Below are 21710 nucleotides of genomic sequence, written 5' to 3' on the forward strand. Positions count from 1 at the left end.
CCAGCATGGGGCTTGAACTCACAACCCTGAGATCAAGAGTCACACGCTCTACTGACTGAGTCATCCAGGCATCCCTGTTTACAGAGTTTTATTCAGGTGGATTGGGCAGAGAATGACTGCATAGTTGAAAGATTTCATACGATGAGGCACATGCAGAAGGGCAGTAGTGAGATTGCACCTAATGGACAGCCGACCTTTAATTAGCTCTTGTGTCACCACCTGTGCCTCAGCAAGGGGAAAGACTATGTTATCTCCAACAGATTTTTGGGGGAGGGGGTGAAAACAAGCCTTCCCCCATCCTGGCCTTGGCAGGCATTCCTAAGGTGTGTATATCAATCTCCAAGGTGCCCGGAACACATAGCCCCAAGGGAGGTCACTGAGAAAACAGGAACAAGATGGAGGGCCAGAGATGGAGTCAGTATTGTCAGCAACCCTAACCCAGTAATAAGAGAGGGAAGATCTTCTGGCCTTCAAGAAGAGTAGACTTGGGGACACTCGTGTATAGAAAATGAGAGCTTCTTGACAATTGGGTAGTGAGATGAGATGTCCGGACAATTGTCTAGTGGAAACGAGACATCTGACAATTAGGGAGAAGAGATGGAAACACTGGACATGCAGGTAGGGAAGGCAAGGCCTTGTTACACTCGAATAGGGAAGAGGAGACCCCTTGGTTGCTAAGAGAAAAGAGCTGGAACCTCCAGACATAGCAGAAGAGGTGAGTGACAAGATCTCCTGACTCTCGGGTGGAGGAGAGGTCCGGATGCCCTGGAAGGAGACAGAAAACCTTCAGGTAGTCAGAGAGTTGAGACAAGAATATCAGATATTTACAGAGCAAAGGAGACCTTGTGATATTCAGGTAGAGAAAATGAAAGCTCATGACTTTTAGGGAGGGAGGGAGACTTCCTGGCAGCCAGGTGGAGGACATGAGAGTTCCTGGCAATTGAGCATGGCAGGCGAAACCTCAGGGCACTCACAGAGGTGAGATGTACTTCCTGAGCCTCAGATAGGGGATATAGGACCTCTTGGTTCTCAGGTAGAGAAGATGCAACAAAGTGACACTCAGGCGGTCCAGACGAGGCCTTTGGCCTTGAGATGGAAGAAGAGAGACATCCTCACATTCAGGAAGAAGAGATGATAGCTCCTGATACTCTGGTAGGATGTTCAAGACCTGCTGGACATTCAGTTGAGGGGGATGTGACCTCCTGAAAGTTACGTGAGATGAGAAGGTATGACATGCATATTTAGAGGAATAAAGATCATCTGGAAATCTGAAAACCCTTAATACTAAGGACACGAGGTGTCCCGACATTCGGGTAGGAGAGGTGCACCCTCCGGACATTCAGATTGACTAGTGGAGAACTTACACTCAGGTTAAGGATGGGAGACTGCCCTTCATGCAGGTAGAGATGTGATCTCTCACACTCTTACAGAGGAGGTGAAACGTGTTAACACGCAGGTATGTGAGGTGAGCCTTTGTCAACCTCTGGTAGGTGAGACACAGTCTCCTGACAATCAGAAGAAATGAGACTTCCTGATATTCAGTTAAGTGTAATGAGAGTTCTTTACACTTAAGTATAGGAGACACACCTTGTTGCACATAGGTCCCAGAGGGGAGGCCTGGAGACACTCAGGTAGGAAACACCAGAGCTTGTGATACTCAGGAATGAATAGAAAGGTGGCCTTTGAAGTACTGAATTAAGGAAATTCAGAATGGCTCTCTGAAAAGTGTGCTGATAGCATGTACTTGGAAGAGGAAAGACAGTTTTCCCCACACAGTATTAAGGATCGATTAATCTGACCTGATTAACCTGACCCCTTGTAACCACTGACATGCGCCATCTTGACACAGAGGGATAGAGCTGCCCTTCAATCCATGTTTGGAACAGGAAATGTGCTTACAGCCTGCATGAGGGGCAGACCCTGAGCTTGCACAAAGCTAGAACCTCAGATGATATGGGACCTCAGAAGGGTAACTCGGAATGAAGATCCTGGCCTTGGGACAGAGGGAGGGGGCTGCACCCAGGAGTCAGGGGGAGCCCGAACAGGAAGTTGGGAACTCCTCTGAGCCTGAACCAGTTAAGCAAAAGGGCTCCTGCCTGGCCTGATGCCTGGGGGGGTGGGGGTGGGAGGTCGCACTGCTGATTGGTCAGGAGGCCACAGGGCTTTGTGAAGTCGCTAGGGTTCCAGGCCAGGCTGGGGCAGGAGTATGGTGGAGATGCTGCCAACTGCCATCCTGCTGGTCTTGGCTGTGTCTGTGGTTGCCAAAGATAACGCCACGTGTGAGTAAGTGTCAGGGACACCTTTGGGGTGTGTGTGGAGAGAGTGTCTTCTGAATAGTAAGCCCCACCCAGACTCTCCGTCCAGGGCGAGGGAGGAGGCCAAGCGCGGGCCTTAGTCGTTCCTGGGTCTCACAGGTGTGACTTACACACCCCACTCAGACCGTCCTTGTTCCCAGCTTCATCAGCCCATGGGCCCCAGGGCTGACCCCTGGGTTCCTGTGGCTCCCACAGCACAGACACTGGGACCTCTTCCTCACCTGGAGACTGGCCTCACTGCCTCTGAAACATCAAGTCTTACTTTTTAGGAGGCCTTTTATTCCCACAGATACTGAGGTGTCCCCACCTGTGTATGACTCCTAAGGCCCCAGGATACCATCACGCCATGCCTCTGGGATCCCCCCTCCAACTTAGACTCCTACAGCCTCCAAGATACCCCCAAACTATTGTGGCCTCTCCCCAGCTCCCAGAATTCCTGTCCCTGGACCCCCGCGGCTCCCCATACCTGGGGCCACTGGACCTGCCTTGGCTACTGCCTCCTCTGCCACCACCCACCCCTGCCTTGCAGCCTTGACACCTCTAGCCTCCCCGTCTGCCTAGGGCTCTCCTACATTTCTAGGGCCCTTACCGTCTGTCCTGCTTCCCATGGCCCTTTCTTTCCCCCAAACCATTTCCTAGACGCTGTAGCTCCTGGCCTCGCCACCACCCTGACAGCCCTTCTGCTCAGCATCGTCCCCCCTGGACTCTACCTACTCTGGGCCACCCCACTTTCAGCAGACCCCTAGCCTTACCTCCCCCATTGTGCAGGTAGGACAGGCTGGACCTGTTCTCGGTTTGAACCGTGCCCCTGGTCTCTCCTCAGTGGCCCCTGTGGGTTACGGTTCAGGCAGAACCCACAGGGGAGTGTCCGTATTGTCGGAGGAAAGGATGCGGCACTCGGGGCCTGGCCCTGGATGGTCAGCCTCCAGGTCTTCACTTCCCACAACAACCGAAGGTATCACGCGTGCGGAGGCACCCTGCTGAACTCCCACTGGTTGCTGACGGCTGCTCACTGCTTCGGGTCCAAAAAGTACGTGTGGGAACGCGTGGAGGGAGGTCTTCAGGAAGGCTGTTCTGGGGCAGGGACTTTCCCCAGAGCTCTCTGTGCAGTCTCCTGGGCCTAGTGGCGACCAGACCTTTGACAGGGGAGGGCTCTGAGGGTCACCATCACCAGAGGTTTCTGTCGAGCCAGTCCCTACTGAGGATAACCTGGCTTGCCTCTGTGCCCACAGAAAAGTATATGACTGGAGACTGATTTTTGGAGCAAGGGAAATTGTGTATGGGAGCGATAAACCAGTGAAGCCGCCTCAACAGGAGAGATATGTCGAGAAAATCATCATTCATGAGAAATACGTCCCCAGTTTAGAGTACAATGACATTGCTCTCTTGAAGATCACCCCTCCAGTTCCATGTGGGCAGTTCATCGGACCCGGCTGCCTGCCCCAATTTAGGGCAGGCCCACCCAGAGTCTCCCAGGCCTGCTGGGTGGCTGGCTGGGGATTCTTAAGAGAGAATGGTGAGTATGGAGGGGGCTCTCAAGGGGGGACACTGCTGGTCATTCTCTTGGTGGTCTCTGAGGGGAAGGGGTAATATGTGCTGCCTGGTGGAGTGACACCCAGACCCCACCAGAGTCCTGTAAGTAGGTTCCGTTTTATAGCTGGAGAAACTGTTCAAAGCCTCACAACTTATGACTAGTGTGGTCGCCGAAGGGAAGGCTGAACGCAGGCACAGGAGAACCTTGGTGCTCTTAGCACGGGGTCTAGCCTGTGTCTGTATCTGGGCCTGGAGCCTAGCTGCTGCATTCTGGAAGTGGGTGCTCCTGAAACTTGGAGAAGAGCTCTGGATACGGTTTTGTGGCTGTGGGCCAGTCCCTCTCCTCTCTGGCCCTCCATTTCCCCATCTGTGAATGGAAGGGGCCGGTCACGTGGTCTCCGAGCTCTGAGCCCCCTGAGCCCAGCCCTCCTGGTCCTGATCAGTGCACCTCTCCTCCCCACCCTTGGTGGTCACAATGCCAGAACCCACCCTGCCCTTTGGAGTTACTTCGTTTTCACTGTAGGAGAGGTTTTTTGCAGGTCAGCAGTGGGCAGCAAGGGTTTGGCCAGCAGGTTAGGCCTTTTGGGTTTCCAAAGGTGGTCTCATGGAAATCTTTACCCAGTCACACTGGGGATGTGAAACAAGACTGAAATCTCTTGTGTCCCTTGATGATGGAAAACCGAGGGTTCCCAATTCAAGGCACTGCAGTCGTTTGGAGTCAAAACTCAGGCTTTCCTGGTGACAGAACCTTGGTAGTTTCAGGGTGCTTCCTGGAACTCTTCTCTCTTAAGGCTGGTTCCGCTCTCTGGCAGGTTTGCTGTCTGTTCTGTCCCTCAGGGAAGGGCTTCTCTTCCCAGGCACCCTTGCTTTCACTGGCCTCTGCTGGCCCGTGGCCTTCTCTCCCTGGCCCGGGGTGTCACCCTCTGTCTGGCTGTTGATGTCCATGGCTCTGCCGTGGCCTCTAGAGCATTCTTTTTTTCCCACTCACCGGCCTACCCTGCTCTGCCCACCCACTTGGACGTGGGCATAGCATTCCGGTCTAAGCCATCCCTGGGGGGACTGATCTCAGGGTTCCCATCTGCACCCCCACCCCCCACCCTCACCTTTGCTATCCTTTCACTCAAAAGGATTCTAGGCTCCCAGCTACACCCTGGACATCATGCAAAGTCTCTTTTGTTCTAGAATTCCCCTCAACGTAATGGGTTTTCTATTATTTTTTGGTGAACACTCCCCCACCGCCAAGGCCAAGTCTTAAAGAAATCTCCAGCCTCCAAAGTTCTGTGACATTCCTTCAGACCTTTCTTTTTCTATGTCCTCCTTGAACCCATACGCTCTGGGGCTGAAAGAGCACTTTGGGGGTGGTCTTCCTTTTCTACTGAATTTTGAATGCTTGCAGACCTTTTTAGCATTTTTCCTGTAAAGCCAAGGTGTCGGGATTGAGAACCCCCTTTCTGTTTCAGGACACCTGGCTCTTGACAATGAAACTTGTGGCTGTCCAGACTCTGTAGGCTGTGCCATAGATTTAAAAGGTCACCTTAGGGGTGCCTGGGTGGCTCAGTCGGTTAAGCGTCCGACTTCGGCTCAGGTCATGATCTCACGGTTTGTGAGTTCGAGCCCCACGTCGGGCTCTGTGCTGACAGCTCGGAGCCTGGAGCCTGCTTCAGATTCTGTGCCTCCTTCTCTCTCTGCCTCTCCCCCACTTGTGCTCTGTCTCTCTCTCTCTCTCAAAATTAAGTAAAAAATGTAAAAAAAAAAAAAAAAAGCTCACCTTAAATGAGCAGGCTTCTTTTGGCAATTTCAGTGTCACCCCTGTCTCAGGGACGGGGCACATACAACACTCTCACTGCTGCTTAGATGGTATGCAAAGCTGAGCTAAAGGGACCCAAAACATGTTCAAAGCCACAGAGACGCACATTCAGCTGTTTTCCGGGTGCCTACTGTGTGCCTTGCTAACCCCCCCCCCCCTTGCTGCACATGGCTCTGGCTTCACGTTGGCCTGCATCGCCATGTTCCAGGTCTGACTGCCACCTCGCCACCTGTATGCAGGCAATTTCAGACTCCCCTGCCAGGCGGTGGCTGGGCTGTGGGTGATGCTGTAGGGGGGCCCTTCTGTTTGCGGGGGCCACTGGTGAAGGGGGAATGGCTGCACCTATTCTTGAGCTCTAAGCCAGATGCGAGGTTGGCTGATTGAGGCATCGCCTGGGCTGGACCTTCCTTAGCCCGAAGGTCATGATGGAGCATCTGGGGCTGTAAAGGAAGTTCTGACTTGGCTTCAGGTCATTCCAACCACCTGCACCCCTGACAGGTCTGTCTGTGTGTGGACACGACCCCACAGCTCTTCCCTTTATAGAATCTCCTCAAAGCAGAAGGGAGGCACGCGGGAGGGACTCCTCCCGTCCACAGCTGAGCAGAGGCATCCCGGGTGAAAAGCAGGGAGGGTGACCCAGAGCTGTGCTATGGGGGATGAGACGTGTGTCTTGGGCTTAAGTGTAGAGGAAAACCTTGGTCTGAATCCCGGCCTCACCACTTCCCTGCCAGGACGAAGTGGAGGAAAGGCGAGTCACAGCGCTCCACGCAGGGGGTTGCTGTGGGCTATAAATGAGGTGACACACTCTGGCTGTTAATCTGCCCTCAGCACACACAGCCCTGGAGCCGCATCTGCATCTACTGACTGCACACGCCCACCTCCACCCCACACCCCGCCTGCTCTTCTCCTCAGGGTTATGTGAGGAGAGGCCAGGGGCATTCGCTCCCACGGGTTTAATGGTTTTATTTCATGGGTTTAATCAGAGCATTTGGGGGCGGTGGGGTTCTGTGGGGGGACGGGGCAGGGCTTTCCCAGCACACGTCTGTGCTCGCTGACCACTGAGCCAGGCGCCTGGCTGCAGCCTACAGGACGTCACCTACACTGCAGGAGGCACGCGTGAACCTCATCGATCTCGACTTATGTAACTCCACCCAGTGGTACAACGGGCGCATCCGGTCCACCAACGTGTGCGCGGGGTACCCTGAAGGCAAGATTGACACCTGCCAGGTAACTCCCCTCAGGTGCCCACTTCCAGCCGACTCCTCTTGTTTGAGTCCCTCTTGTTTGAGCTACACTACCGCTAGGGCCCTGCTCCAGTGACCCCTTCCCTGGCCCCATCTTCCAGCAGTGAGGGTGGGGGGAGACACTAACCTGCTGCCCCTACAGAGGACCAGTCGCCACACCGAGAGCTTATTCTGCCATGGCACAGGGGTCAAACCACCCAACCGCCACCCCTGAAGAGAATGCTTGCCTCTCTTCGCCAGAAATCAAAACCTCCCAATCCACATGTACACAGGCCCATGTATGCGTGAAGCCACATGCATGGACGCATGGGTCGCTTACTCCCTCCTCACTGGAAGGAAACCCACGACAATCCATACCCTTCTCACATTCCAACCGAAGATGTTGGTACCAACTCAAACTTTGCCACAACCACTGTGTTCATGGCAGCAGGAAGTCATGTGACCCAGAGACTGTCCTTCCAGAGCCTATGGCCCTTCTGGGCAGGGGAAAAGTGGCTCAGGCAGAGAGTGACTCCTGTGTCCTTCTGGGCAGGGGGACAGCGGTGGTCCTCTCATGTGCAGAGACAACGTGGCAAATACCTATGTGGTCGTGGGAGTAACAAGCTGGGGGGTAGGCTGTGCCCGAGCTAAGCGCCCTGGAGTCTACACGGCCACCTGGCCCTATCTGAACTGGATTGCCTCCAAGATTGGTTCTAATGTCTTGCACATGGCTCAAGTGCCCACCCCTCCCCCTCCCACTACTCCAGCACCCCCAGTCAGACGCCCCTCTGCCCACCCTTCTGCTCGCCCTCCTTGGTACTTCCAACGCCCTGTTCAACCACTTCCCGCGCATCCCCCTGCATCTCAACCTCGACCCCTACCCCGACCCAAACCCCCAGCCCCGTCCCTGCCTCCACCCCCACCCCCATCTCCATCCCCATCCCCACCCCCTCCCGCACCCCCACCTATCACTAAACCTCCCCAAGTGCTTTCTTTTGCCAAGCGGTTACAGCAACTCATAGAGATCTTGAAGGGGAAGACCTTTTCTAGCGCAAAGGGGTATTATGAAATGGAGACCACAGACCTCCCTGAAATGACGGCTGCTTCCTGATCCAACCCCATTCCCAACAGACCCAGTGAGCCCTTCACTCTTGAGAAAAAAAAAAAAAAGATGAAATAAATAACTATAACTATAACTATAAATACATATCCATGAAGAGATGCTTTCTGGAGTTCTTCCTACCTGCCCTCTCCAACTCAGTCCAAACCCTCCCACATCAAATCTACCCTCCCTCTTTCACCCTCCAACAAGGTGGACTTGCTTATACGTTAACATCAGTTGTGGTTTTTTAAATCTTGATTTTTATCTTTATTTTTATAAAGCCTTTTTTTTTTTTTTTGAGAGAGAGCACAAGCAGGGGAGGGGCGGAGAGAGAGGAAGACAGAGGATCCGAAGTGGCTCTGTGTTGACAGCAGTGAGCCTGATGTGGGGCTCGAACTCACGAGCCATGAGATCATGACCTGAGCTGAAGTTGGGTGCTCAACCAAGTGAGCCGCCCAAGTGCCCCTAAATCTTGATTTTTAAAGTTGGAACAAGGTGACCTGGGGCCATAGGCCAGTTATGGTCTTTATTTCACACTCAGTGTCTCTGTATATTAAATTAGTAGGGGTGGGTGCTGGCAGTACTCCTGTGAGCTGAACTGATTCAGAAGGAGGAGTGTGCATCTGAATCCATTGGAAGAATGACCCCAATCTGAAGTTTTGTAGAGTGGCCGACCAGTGCTCAGTCCGCATGGCCGACCCCAGGCAGGAGTCTGCCCTCAACCAGAATTGCTCATGTCCATTTGTAAATCCTGAGAAAGATCTTGATGGGCTCAGGTCAACTGCCTACTCTGGTCTGGGCATAAACCAGACCTAAATGCTGGATTAACCACTTGAGAATTAAAGATGGCAAGCTCCAAGGGGGCCTGGGTGGCTCAGTAGGTTAAGTGTCCAATCTTGACTTCGGCTCAGGTCATGATCTCATGTTCATGGGTTTGAGCCCCGTGTCGGGCTCTGTGCAGACAGTGAGGAGCCTGCTTGGGATTCTCTCTCTCTGTCTCTCTCTCCCCCTCCCCTGCTCTCTCTCTCTCTCTCTCTCTCTCTCTCTCTCTCAAAATATATAAAAGTAAGCTTAAAAAAAGAAAAGATGGCAGGCCCCAGAAAGAAACCCTCTTGGCTCCTGGCTGGGCAGTTGCTGCAAGAAGCATCCATTCTCTTCTCTGTTCACCAAACTGTCTGTGCACGTTTCATGTGCGAGATGGTCCCATGTGCTGGTTGCAAAGACAGATGGCAGAAGGTGCAGGAGCATGAGCGAGGAACCTGGGGTGAGGAAGACCAAGGACCCTGTCCTCTTCCTGCTGGGGCGGCAACAGAGACGGATGAAGCAGCACGCGTCTTCGTTTTCAGGATTCATCAGTCTGACTGGGTTCAAACAAACACCCTGCTTTACCCCTCCTCAGCTGTGTGGCCTTGGGAATATGGCCAGAGGGTTGTGTGACAATGAAATTAGGACAGATAGGAAGCATTCAGAGCAGAGTTGACACGCTGTAAATGCTGTAATTTAGAGCCAACTGGCGAGGAGATGCTGGGTAACCTCATGTTTATCTGCAGAGGCGCTCTGGTGCATACCATCTGCACACTCATGATCCCTGAAATGCTAGGCTACAAAGGAAAGCTTGCAAATTGGTCTGGGTGGCCCATAGCTCTGTAGTGTAGCAATGTTTGATTAAATTAAAACCCCACATTTTATCTGCCTTGGCTAAGAACTGACATTGCTAAGATTGTCCATTATTCTTTTTGTTGGCTTTGGTCTGTCTCTTCTAAAGCCAGTTTCTTACTCTCCCTACTGGGTACATAAGCTTTGTACCCTGGTATCAGATGCTAGATATCCTCTAAACACTGAATAAAACTCAGAGTCAGTCACACAGCGAGACAGAAACCAACTATGGGCCACGTGATCCAGAACAGAAACAGTCATGGCAGCAGCGCCGGACCTGCCCTCACCCTTCCTGGGCAGTCCTGAATCCTGAGCCAGAGCCCTGTGGATCTGCAGGTGGGAGTGGTGGGCAAGGTGTGCTCAGGCTAGGGAATGGGGGTGGGTGTGGAGGGTTTGGGACAAGTTTGGAGGAGCTACAGTGCCAGTGGTTTCCTTCCACCTTCAGATCGTCCCTCCTCCTCAGAGCCTCCCAGGATCCAGAACACATTCTTCTGGCTCTCTCTCTTCTTCTTTTTTTTAAGCATTTATTATTTTTATTATTTTTTAAAAATTTACATCCAAGTTAGTTAGCATCTAGTCTAACAATGATTTCAGGAGTAGATTCCTTAATGCCCCTTACCCATTTAGCCCATCCCTGCTCCCACACCCCCTCCAGTAACCCTCTGTTTGTTCTCCTTATTTAAGAGTCTATGTTTTGTCCCCCTCCCTGTTTTTATATTCTTTTTGCTTCCCTTCCCTTATGTTCATCTGTTCTGTGTCTTAAAGTCCTCACATGAGTAAAGCCATATGATACTTGTCTTTCTCTAATTTCACTTAGCATAATACCCTCTAGTTCCATCCACGTAGTTGCACATGGGAAGATTTCATTCTTTTTGATTGCCGAGTAATACTCCATTGTGTGTGTGTGTGTGTGTGTGTGTGTGTGTGTATACACACACCACATCTTCTATATCCATTCATCCATCGATGGACATTTGGGCTCTTTATATACTTTGGCTGTTGTTGATAGTGCTGCTATAAACATTGGAGTACGTGTGTCCCTTCGAAACAGCATACCTGTATCCCTTGGATAAATACCTCATAGTGCAGTTGCTGGGTCGTAGAGCAGTTCTTACTTTTTTGAGGCACCTCCATACTGTTTTCCAGAGTGGCTGTACCCGTTTACATTCCCACCAGCAGTGCAAAAGAGATCCTCTTTCTCCGCATCCTCGCCAACATCTGCTGTTGCCTGAGTTATTAGTGTTCACTATTCTGACAGGAGTGAGGTGGTATCTCATTGTGGCTTTGATTTGTATTTCCCTGATGATGAGTGATGTGGAGCATTTTTTCATGTGTCGGTTGGCCATCTGGATGTCTTCTTTGGAGAAATGTCTACTCATGTCTTTTGCTCATTTCTTCACTGGATTATTTGTTTTTTGGGTGTTGAGTTTGATAAGTTCTTCATAGGTTTTGGATACTAACCCTATATCTGATATGTCTTTGCAAATATCTTCTCTCATTCCATTGGTTGTCTTTTAGTTTTGCTGATTGTTTCCTTTGATGTCCAAAAGCTTTTTATTTTGATGAGGTTCCAATAGTTCATTTTTGCTTTTGTTTCCCTTGCCTCTGGAGACGTGTTGAGTAAGAAGTTGCTGTGGCCAAGATCAAAGAGGTTGTTGCCTGCTTTCTCCTCAACGATTTTGATGGCTTCCTGTCTCACACTTAGGTCTTTCACCCATTTTGAGTTTATTTTTGTGTATGGTGTAAGAAAGTGGTCCAGGTTCATTTTTTTGCATGTCGCTGTCCAGTTTTCCCAGCACCACTTGCTGAAGAGACTGTCTTTATTCCATTGGATATTCTTTCCTGCTTTGTCAAAGATTAGTTGGCCATATGTTTGTGGGTCCATTTCTGGGTTCTCTACTCTGTTCCATTGATTTGAGTGTCTGTTTTTGTGCCAATGCACTCTCTCTTCTTTACACGCTCGAATCCTCATCCCTCTCTCTTCATTGGGCTTGTCATCTGTCACTGACACTTGGGTCTCCTCCCTGGAGAGACAGAGCCTATGCTTTGGGAATACTCGTGGGAGGCCATGGATTGGGTAGAACCTGCAGAATCCACGTGATGGTTTCTTGTGTATCTTCTGGAAACTTTCCATGCCCATGAATATATTTATATATAATCTAATCCCCTTATTTATTCGCTGTTTATGCTACTCTGACTTCCTTTTTCATGTAGCAAATTAGGCATATTTCCATCTTAGCACATAGGGACCCACCTCCTCTAAATTATGTTCTGCAGTAGGGCTCCACATTTCCTTCCTGGGAGGGAATATCTAGCCTTCCGCTTTAGCCTTCCCTCAATGTGCCCATTTCCCCGTATGTAAGCCAACACTGGTTTATATCAAACTCACTGATGTTTGCAAAACTAACAGATATTCCAATTTACATTTTAAAAATTATGAATGAATTTGTTTATAAGTGAAATGAGACTCTTCTGATAGCCTTCATGTCCCTGTGGATATTGTAACCCTGAAAATGGCTCCCAGATCCCGGAGCAGGTACTGCTGCACAGAGATGGAAAGAACAGGGGAGAAACACACAGGCTGCATGATGAGCCAGCACCAGAGGGCATCAGGGCATCTGAGGGATATGCTCACTGCTTCCTTGTAGGGTGGTTAGGCAAATGATATGTATTTTTAAAGAATAGAATTCATACTGAATTTTATTGCTAAGAACAGTAACAAAATGATTTGACAGTGGCTAAATCTGTGCACATGGTAAAACCCTGACTCCTGAGCGTTCGGTGGCGGGGGGGGGGGGGGGTGGGTAGACGTGCAATAATGAGTGTAGGTACAAGTTCTAATTGTGAATTTGATACATACATGAAATTTTATATTTTCAAGGAAAAAAATGATCCCAATGAATATAATTTTGGTAAATTAAAAAAAAATTTAAAATTTTTTTACATTGATTTATTTTTGAGAGACAGAGTGAGATGGTGTGAGAGTGGGGGAGGGGCAGAGAGAAGGAGACACAGAATCCGAAGCAGGCTCCAGGCTCTGAACAAGGTGTCAGCACAGAGCCCCACATGGGGCTCGAACCCACAAACTGTAAGATCATGACCCGAGCTGAAGTCTGACACTCAACCGACTGAGCCACCCAGGAACCCCTAATTTTGGTAAATTTTAAGTGGAAGCAGAAAAAATGGAGGTAGTTCATTCTTTTTTAAAAGTTTATTTTGAGAGAGAGAGAGAGAGAGAGAGAGAGAGAGAATCCCAAGCAGGCTGTGCACCACCAGCACAGAGCCTGACCTGGGGCTCGAACTCCAAATCATGAGATCATGATCTGAGCCAAAATTAAGAGTCAGACACTCAACTGACTGAGCCACTCAGGCTTCCCAGTAGTTCATCTTTAATGTGTAGAAAACTGTTCAAGAAACAGAAATCAGCTTAATGTAGTTTTCTGCAGAAAGTACTCTTGGACCAAGAATCATCAGTGACCTGCTTCTGGTCACTATAGTTGAGCCCATATACGTCTCTTGGGTAAATACTCAGACTGTGCAATGGCTGGGTAGTATGTCAATGTAAATTTTGACATATGAATGCACCCAGGGCACCAGCACCACAGTCAAAATAGTGAACCTGCCCATCACTTTGAAGGCTCCCTTCTGGCGTTCTGTCATCCCTGCAGCCCCATTGGCCCAAGCAACTTCTGATCTGTTTCTCTCATTGTGTATTCATTTGCATTAAAAAATTATAAATGCAATCATACAGTGACTGCCCTTTTTTTTGTCTAGCTTCTTTCATTCAGTGCAATCATTTTGAGATTTGTCTCTGTGGCAGTGTGTTCCAGCAGTTTCCTGGTCACTGATGAGTGCTCCACTGTGTGCCTGAACCACAATTTGTTGTTCTGTTCACCAGGCGATGGACTTTCAGCTGTTCACAGTTTTTGGCCATTGCAAATAAAGGAGCTATGAGCATTTGTACACAAGTCTTTGTGTGGGCATATGCTTTCGTATCTCTTTGCTAAGTACTTATGTGCTGGATCATGTGGTAGGTGTGTGGTTAGCATTTTTTTTTTTAAAGATTTTTAAAAATTTTTTTACATTGATTTATTTTTGAGAAACAGAGTGGGACAAAGTGTGAGCAGGGGAGGGGCAGAGAGAGAAGGAGACACAGAATCCGAAGCAGGCTCCAGGCTCTGAGCAAGCGGTCAGCACAGAACCCGATGCGGGGCTCGAACTCACAAACTGTGAGATCATGACCTGAGCCGAAGTCGGACGCTCAACCGACTGAGCCACCCAGGCGCCCCTGGTTAGCATTTTTAAAAATTGCCAAAATGTGTTTTCAAGATGGTTGCCATATTCTACATCCCCATCAGCTATGTCTGAGAGCCTGTACCTTTAACGCCTCGCCAAAACTTGGTGTGCTTGGTCTTCTCATTTTAGCCATTCTTATAGGTTGTGTGGTAATATGTCATTTGTGGGTTTCCCCCACAAATGTAGTTTATAAGTAAGTTTGAAGTATTATCAGTGAGGTAATAGGGCAAGAATATTTGACAGTAGCAAAATGTGGGAGGGCACCTAGGGAAAGAAGGAAGCAGAGAGAAAAAGGCATAAAATTAAATTTGTCCAAATAGAATTTAAGTTTTTCAAGCATCATAAACATCAATGGAAAACATGTGAAGGGCACACGATAGCGACAGCCGTTAAGTTTCGCCGTTAAGATCCTGCTAACGTCTTTGCTGCATCAGTTCCAGGCGAGGCCTGATGAAGAAGTTGGCGGTCTGCCTCCCATGTAAAGATATTCCAGTTTCCAACCCCCCAGAGCCTCCCTGAGGGAGAGCAACACTTTGTGTTGAAAACAAAGTCCTCAGGGCACCTGGCTAAGCTCAGTGTAGAGTGTGCCACTCTTGATCTTGGGGTCCCGAGTTCAAGCCCCATGTTGGGCATAGAGATTACTTTTAAAAAATTCAAAACAAAAACAAAAACAACCAATAGTAAACAAACACACACAAGTCAACAACTTAGCCACAGTTTATCCCCCACTTTTAGGGTGATGATAGGTTTGTCCTTCACAAGAAGCATTTCCTGTGCTGCCTTATTGACCTTTCTATTGTTCGTTTAGTTCCAATGTATGCTTTGGTCTTGCTCCGCAAAGTCTTTCCTTCTCCCCAAAGCTCTAGGAAATCCCAGTTTTGATCTGCGTGCTCAGTGCGAATTCATTCATTTCCATGATGTTTTCATAAAGAAGAAGATAAACAGTGCAGAGAGAGCCCAGGGCTGGGACGTAAATTGGCCCTAAATTCTCCTGGGTGGCTTGAGCTGTTGCTCAATTGACCTTGTTAGGGAAGTGTGTGCCAGTGTGTCAGATTCATGCTACATATCAGCCCAGACAGATCCGGGAGTGTGGTTAGGGTAAAATGATTCTTCAGGCTATATACTTCAGGAATGTTTATAAAATTTAACCTAATTCTGGGTTTTTAAATTTGTGAGATAAGAATCCAAGCTTCATTAATTTTCACCTTGATTAAGATGACTTAACTGCTGCATTATATTAAAGCAGTTAAAGTGTTCTTGCCTTACGGAATGGGATCGTGAAGACGGCCTAGTCATGGTGATGTGGGGTCAGTGATGGTGAATGGGCTGTCCTACCGTTTCAGCTTCTACTTTGCTCTCCAGTCACCGAAACACTGTCTACTCACAGTAAATGTATATATTTTTCACATACACAGCTTGGTTCAGATTACTTTGTAGAATATAGGCCACTTTCAAAATTGTAATCAACATTCCTAAAAGCAAACAAAACAAAACAAAACAAAAATTCTACACATTTCTTCTTCCAAAGCCTTTGAAAACAAACCTCAAACATTCCGAAAAGTGGTGCTCTGCATTTATGCAAGATGCAGCTATTAGAAAGTAAGGAAGGAGCAAATTAATAATTGTGGCAATACAATAATTTGAAAATTATACTTGGATCCTGTGAGTTCAACCAAATGTTAGCTTATGGCTGCATCAAACCAAGATTTAATGAACATTCTAATCAGTTTAAACTCTGTATTATTGCTCTTCTTTTAAGGAAATAAATTCTCTAATACCAGTGCCATATTCTCTAGGTAATTTGTTTAGTGTGATTCTACCCAAGACTGGTGATTGTTACCTCCTAACTACGCCCCAAGTGCATAGGTACTCTGTGAGCTATACAGGACAGGATGCACTTTGGGCAGATTAGACCGCACTTCTCTGTTAAGCCTTGTTCAGAAGACCATAGAATGCCCCCAAAGTGACCTTCCGGAATGTTTTTCCACACTAGAGGTGATAAATAGAACTCATGTGATCACAAATTCTTATAGAAGCCAGCAAATGTTAGAATAAACTGGCTCTTCAATTTAGTGTTTCATTAATACCTAAAATCTGTTTTTGTTTATTAGTAAAATTAGCATTACTTCATCTGACAAAAGAATAAATATACTTATAAAGGTATAACTCACAAGTTAGAGTTTTAAATAGACTCAGAGCTTCTTAGATTCTTTTCTTAAATCAGCAAATCTCTCTGATGTAGAGGGGAAGCCCCTATGCAGTTTGACTTTCTTTAGCTGTGTAAGGATTAAATTAAATGCTTAATTCATATTCAATGCAGGACACTGTTTCAGTTCACACCAGACCCTGAGAATTCACTGAGAAATCTGACAAGAGGAGTGTCGCCATTATTGTTTTGTTTAATGAACGTCATAATTGTAAATACATATAATAAACTTACACTGCACCAAGAGCATCTTTTTTTTTTTGTTTATTTTGAGAGAGCATACACGTGCATGTGCGCATGAGTGGGGGAGGGGCAGAGAGCGAGAAAGCGAGAGAGTGAGAGAGAGAGAAACAGAGAGAGAGAGAAACAGAGAGAGAGAGTCCCAAGCAGGCTCCGTGTTGTCAGCACTGAGACCGATGACTTGGGGCTCAATCTCATGACCATGAGCTCATGATCATGAGATCATGACCTGTGCCGAAATCGAGGGTCGGATGCTCAACCGAGTGAGCCACCCAGGTGTCCCCACACCAAGAGCATCTTTAACAGAGGTGCTGACGGCACATATTGTAACACTGTTTTAAACTACAAATGCTAAATACCTATTTCAAATACTCTAATTTGTAAATATCTGTGATGTAACAATGGCACTTTACCACAGTGAATGGGGAACAATGCCACTTTTTTTTTTTTGCCCACTTTATGATTTAATTTCCTTAACCAACAATTACATTAACACTTATATGCCTTTCAAAAATGTGCAATACACAATCACAAGACTATGGAACTAAGTTTAATCATACTTTAATTAGAAAACTCACTTTTGTATTCTTATGTTTCTGGTAAAGGAAGAACAAAGTGTTAACTATAATACTTCTAATGTAATGACTTTTGTTCAAGATTATGAAAAATTTGAATATTTTCCCTCAAGACCATTTCATTTCAAATTTATGCCGTTTGTTTAGTCACCTGACCAAAAAGAAAGGAAATAAAAGGAAAAAAGATACTTGTCCAGATTAGAGAATGCTAACAAGCATTCAATGCATAGCTTTCTTGGTTGATCTGCCCCACATACCAGTGCAAAGTACTGTCGCACTGGGGCATACCAGAAAGGAAGACCCGATCGTCTCACTCTTAACTAGGCTCAAAAATTTTCATTAAAAAAATTTTTTTTTAATGTTTATTTTTTCGAGACAGAGCACGAGCTGGGTAGGGTCAGAGAGAGAGGGAGACATAGACTCCGAAACAGGCTCCAGGCTCTGAGCTGTCAGCACAGAGCCCGACGTGGGGCTCGAACTCATGAACCTGAGCTGATCATGACCTGATCATGCATGACCTGAGCTGAAGTCAGACCCTCAACTGACTGAGCCACCCAGGCACCCCTGGGTTCAAAAATTTTTAAATCAGAGCTTTACTAAGTTTCTTTAATCCTTCTTCCAATAAGGCACTGTCACCCTGGTCAGGAAATACCCACGGCTCTGATAGTACTTTATGTTTGGTTCTGTCCTGCTCATCCAAGCAGCAGCAACACAGCCCTTTTGAGAAGTAAAGGTAATCACCTGGCTGTTCTGATTTCTCAGGAGGCTGCTGCTGTCGTATCCAGTGCTAATGTCCTGTACCTGCACTATAACAAGTATCACACAGAATTGTGGATAGTCTTTTGGAGAATATAAATTGTGAAACCTTTCAAATACACTTTTGAGGTTAGTTGGAGCATAACACAAGAACTGAGAAGTCTTTTAAACTTTTTTTTTTAAAGGGGTGCCTGGGTGACTCAGTCAGTTAAGTGTCTGACTCTTGCTTTCAGCTCAGGTCATGATCTCGTGGTTCATGAGATTGAGCCCCTTGTGGGGGCTCTGCGCTGACAGTGCGGAGCCTGCTTGGGATTCTCTTTCTCTCTCTCTGCCCCTACCCTGCTTGTGTGCGCGCACGCTCGCTCTCTCTCAAAACAAATAAATTAACTTAAAAAAAGGAGTCTCTGAATTTGATAACCATATTTTCATAACCCTTAATCAGTCGCTGTTTCAATGTTGTGTTCATGGTTTCCAGGTATGATACAATCTTAGCAGCAACAATGGCTGTACTCACCCCATCTTTATGCAAAGGGAAGTTCCACATGGACAACCAATGAACTGAAAGGACTTCTTTCCCATTTTCCAGGAGGCCTTCCCACCACCCACCCCTGTTTTACTGAGAAATAATTGGCGTATGTTACTCTATACCTTTAAGGCATGCAGCACGATGGTTCGATCTGCAGCTATTGTGAAACGATTGCCAAGTAGATTCAGCTAGCATCCATCTTCTCATACAGATATAACAAAAAGAAAAGAAAAAAGGAAAGAAAGGAGAAACGTGGTTTCCTTGTGATAAGAACCCTCAGGCCCTCCCCTCTGTTAGCCCCCTGGCTGTGCACCACGCAGGTGCTCCCTTTTATTCTACTCCCAACCCACTTAAAACCTGCGAAACCCTTCTTTCGGTGCAGTGGCTTCAGATTTTTGGAAGAGACTGTGGTGGCTAGCGTATACACACCCTTCACATCGGCATTTCTTGACGTAGTTGTCCCCCCGCAATCAAATGCCCACCCCCAACACAGCCACCGATGTGAAAACTCTCCAGCGGCCGTCCTCCTCGAGTTCTGCCACAGCCGTCAGGGTCCGCAGCATTTAGCCGTAGACGAGTCTGGAACAAGTCCTGGATTCAGGAATTGTAGGCTTAAAGCCAAACATGTGAAGGGCCACCTCCATGGTCACATCTGCCCCCGTGAAAAGATGCATGTATAGCATTTCAAGGTGGTCTTTGAATTCAACTCCCTGTGCAAACAGGTCTTTTTCAGACCCTTCATGTACCTCTTGCAAGTGTCCCACAGAGGATCTCTCTTCAGTGGGTTAGTACCCACTACATTTTCATTCCAGGGATCGTTGCAGGGCTCCACACAGTTTCCATACATTTCAGGATTTCTTTATCATGAGGAGCTGTGCACACCAGTTTCCTGATAACCCTTGTATCTGTTGTCTTGCCTGCAGTTGTGAGAGGCGCTCCTGGGCTGCATCTGACAGAAAAGGTGCAGGGGTTGTACTGAGGGAAGCAAGAGGCAGGGACAAGGGCAGCCGGGCGCAGCGAGCTGAGCAAGTCTGTAGCTGCTGGTTACTTGACACCGGTGTCCTACGTTCCCAAGACGAAGTCCCTGTGAAGTCTTAGCAACAGCCCTGAAGGCATTTGTGCATTCTCTGTTTGTGTTGGCATTTCACTGTAAGGCCATTCATACAGCAAAACCCTGCCCCCATGGCAGAGTCAAGTCCTGAGGTTCTGGAAGTCATTTGGCGACAAAGATGATCTCGAAACTTCTTGCTTGTCTCACGCCAGAACAGATCTTCAATTTGCTCTTTTGTTTTGGGATTGTTCAGCGTTTTATTTAAAAGGGTACGATCCAGGAAGAGCCACGTGGAAGAGATGAATAGGGCAAAGTATGTGGGGGGACGCGCTGTGGAGATCTGTGCTGTCTCAGGACCCCACGCTCCCAGCACTGCTATGAACTCACCAACCTGGAAATCGCCCGGTTTCAATGCGCATTTCCCTAAGGACTAGTGATGTGAAGCATATTTTCATGTGTCTACTGCCATTCACATATCTTGTTTGGTGGTCTGTTCAAATTTTTGCTTTTTTAAAATTTTTTATGGTCTTTTTTTAGAGTTTTGAGAGTTCTTTTTATATGCTGCACATAAGTCCTCTATCACATATATGGTTTGTAAATACTTCCTCCCAGTCTGTGGCTTGTCTTTTAATTCTCTAAATAGTGTCTTTTTAAGAACAGAAGTTTTACATTTTGATTAAGTACATTTAATCAATATGTTCTTTTACAGAGCATTCTTTTTTAAAAATTTATTTATTTTGAGAGAGAGCACATGTGCAGGCCAGGATGGTGGTGGCAGAGAGAGGGGGAGAGAGAGAATCGCACGCCGGCTCCGTGCTCAGCGTGGAGCCCAACACGGGGCACGATCTCACGAACTGTGAGATCATGACCTGAGCCGAAATCAAGAGTCAGATGCTCAACTGACCGAGGCACCCAGGCACCTCTGCAGATCATTTTTTTTGCATCATATATAAGAAATTTTTGCTTCATTCATTCAAGGCCTCAAAGACTTTATTTCATGTTTTCTTTTGGAAGTTTTAGAGCTTTAGGTTTTACATGTAGGTCTGTGGTCCATTTTGGGTTAATTTTTGTGTATGGTAAACTATGGATTGAAGTTCGTTTTTTGGTGTGTGGATATCCAGTTGTTCCAGTGCCACGTGTAGAAAAGACTTCTTCCTCGAGTGAACTGCCTTTGTATCTCTGAAGAAAATCAGTTGTTCACGTATGTACGGTTCTACTTTGATCTATTCGTTTACCTTGATGCTGATATCACACTATCTTACTGAGTACAGCTTTACAAGAAGTCTTGAAATCAGGTAGTGTACATCTTCCAATTTTTTTTCAAAGCTGTTTTGGCTATTTTAGGTCCTCAGTATTTCCATATGACTTTTAGAATCACCTTATTGATTTATACAACGAATCCTGCTGAAGCCTTTATTGTGATTATGTTGAATCTATAGATCAGTTTGAGGAGACATGACATCTCAACAATATCGAGTCCTCTGAATCATTAATGCAGTATATCTTCCCAACAAAATTTATTTAAGACTTCTTTAATGTCCCTTAGCCATGTTTTGGTCTGAGTGTGCAGGGCCTTTTGTCAGTATTTTGTCAAAGTTATTCCTAAGTATTTCACATTTTGATATGACTGTAAATGTAATTTTCAATTGTTCATTGCTAGTATACAGAAATATAATTATTTTGTGTGTGTATATTAATTACGCATCCTGAAACCTTGGTGCACTCACTTCTTAATTCTAGCAGCCTTTTTTTATCGATGTGTAGTTGACACATAATGTTACGTTAGTTTCAGGTATACAACATAAAGGTTGGACAAGCCTAGAAGTTATGCTGTGCTCCCCACAAGAGTAGCTGCCACCTGCCACCATATATCACTATTACAATGCCACTGACTGTGCCCCTCATGCTGTAGCTTTCATTCCCGTGACTTATGTATTCTGTAACTGGAAGCCTGTGTCTCCCACTCCCCTTACCCATTTTGCCCATCCCCTTACCCCAGTCCTCTGGCAATAATGTGTTCTCTGTATTTATGGGTCTGTTTCTGCTTTTTGTTTGTTTTGTTTTTTAGATTCCACATGTAAGTGAAATCGTATGGTATGTGTCTTTCTTTGACTTATTTCACTTAGCATAATACCCTCCGGGTCTATCCAGGTTGTTGCAAACGGCAAGATCTCATTATTTTTATGGCAGAATAATATTCCATTGTGTATATACACCACATCTTCTTTATCCATTCATCTATTTATTTTATTTAAATTGTAATAATATTACAATATTTACTGTAAACAAAGACAGCATGGAGCCTGCTCAGGATTCTCTGTCTCCCTCTCTCTCTTCCCCTCCCCCCAGTTGCACTGTCTCTCTTTCTCTCTCAAAATAAACTTAAGAAATGAATGTTGGATTTTGTCAAAAGCTTTTTCTGCG

General features: G+C 46.9%; 1 protein-coding gene and 1 pseudogene across 1 annotated transcript; one reads left to right on the forward strand and one right to left on the reverse strand.

Moving 5' to 3' along the window:
* The first annotated feature begins 2146 nt into the window (after nucleotides 1-2146).
* Nucleotides 2147-8174, forward strand: ACR (acrosin). Its single transcript, XM_015085922.3, has 5 exons — nucleotides 2147-2283; nucleotides 3139-3345; nucleotides 3548-3831; nucleotides 6737-6882; nucleotides 7432-8174. Exons 1-5 carry the CDS (start codon nucleotides 2207-2209, stop codon nucleotides 7987-7989), a joined length of 1272 nt encoding a protein of 423 aa, XP_014941408.2. The 5' UTR covers nucleotides 2147-2206; the 3' UTR covers nucleotides 7990-8174.
* Nucleotides 8175-9919: 1745 nt separating this feature from the next.
* LOC113602863 (glucose 1,6-bisphosphate synthase-like) lies at nucleotides 9920-19784 on the reverse strand (annotated as a pseudogene).
* Between the last annotated feature and the right edge of the window lie 1926 nt (nucleotides 19785-21710).

This window comes from Acinonyx jubatus, chromosome B4, assembly GCF_027475565.1.
Source record: "Acinonyx jubatus isolate Ajub_Pintada_27869175 chromosome B4, VMU_Ajub_asm_v1.0, whole genome shotgun sequence".
NCBI classification, from domain to species: Eukaryota; Metazoa; Chordata; class Mammalia; order Carnivora; family Felidae; genus Acinonyx; species Acinonyx jubatus.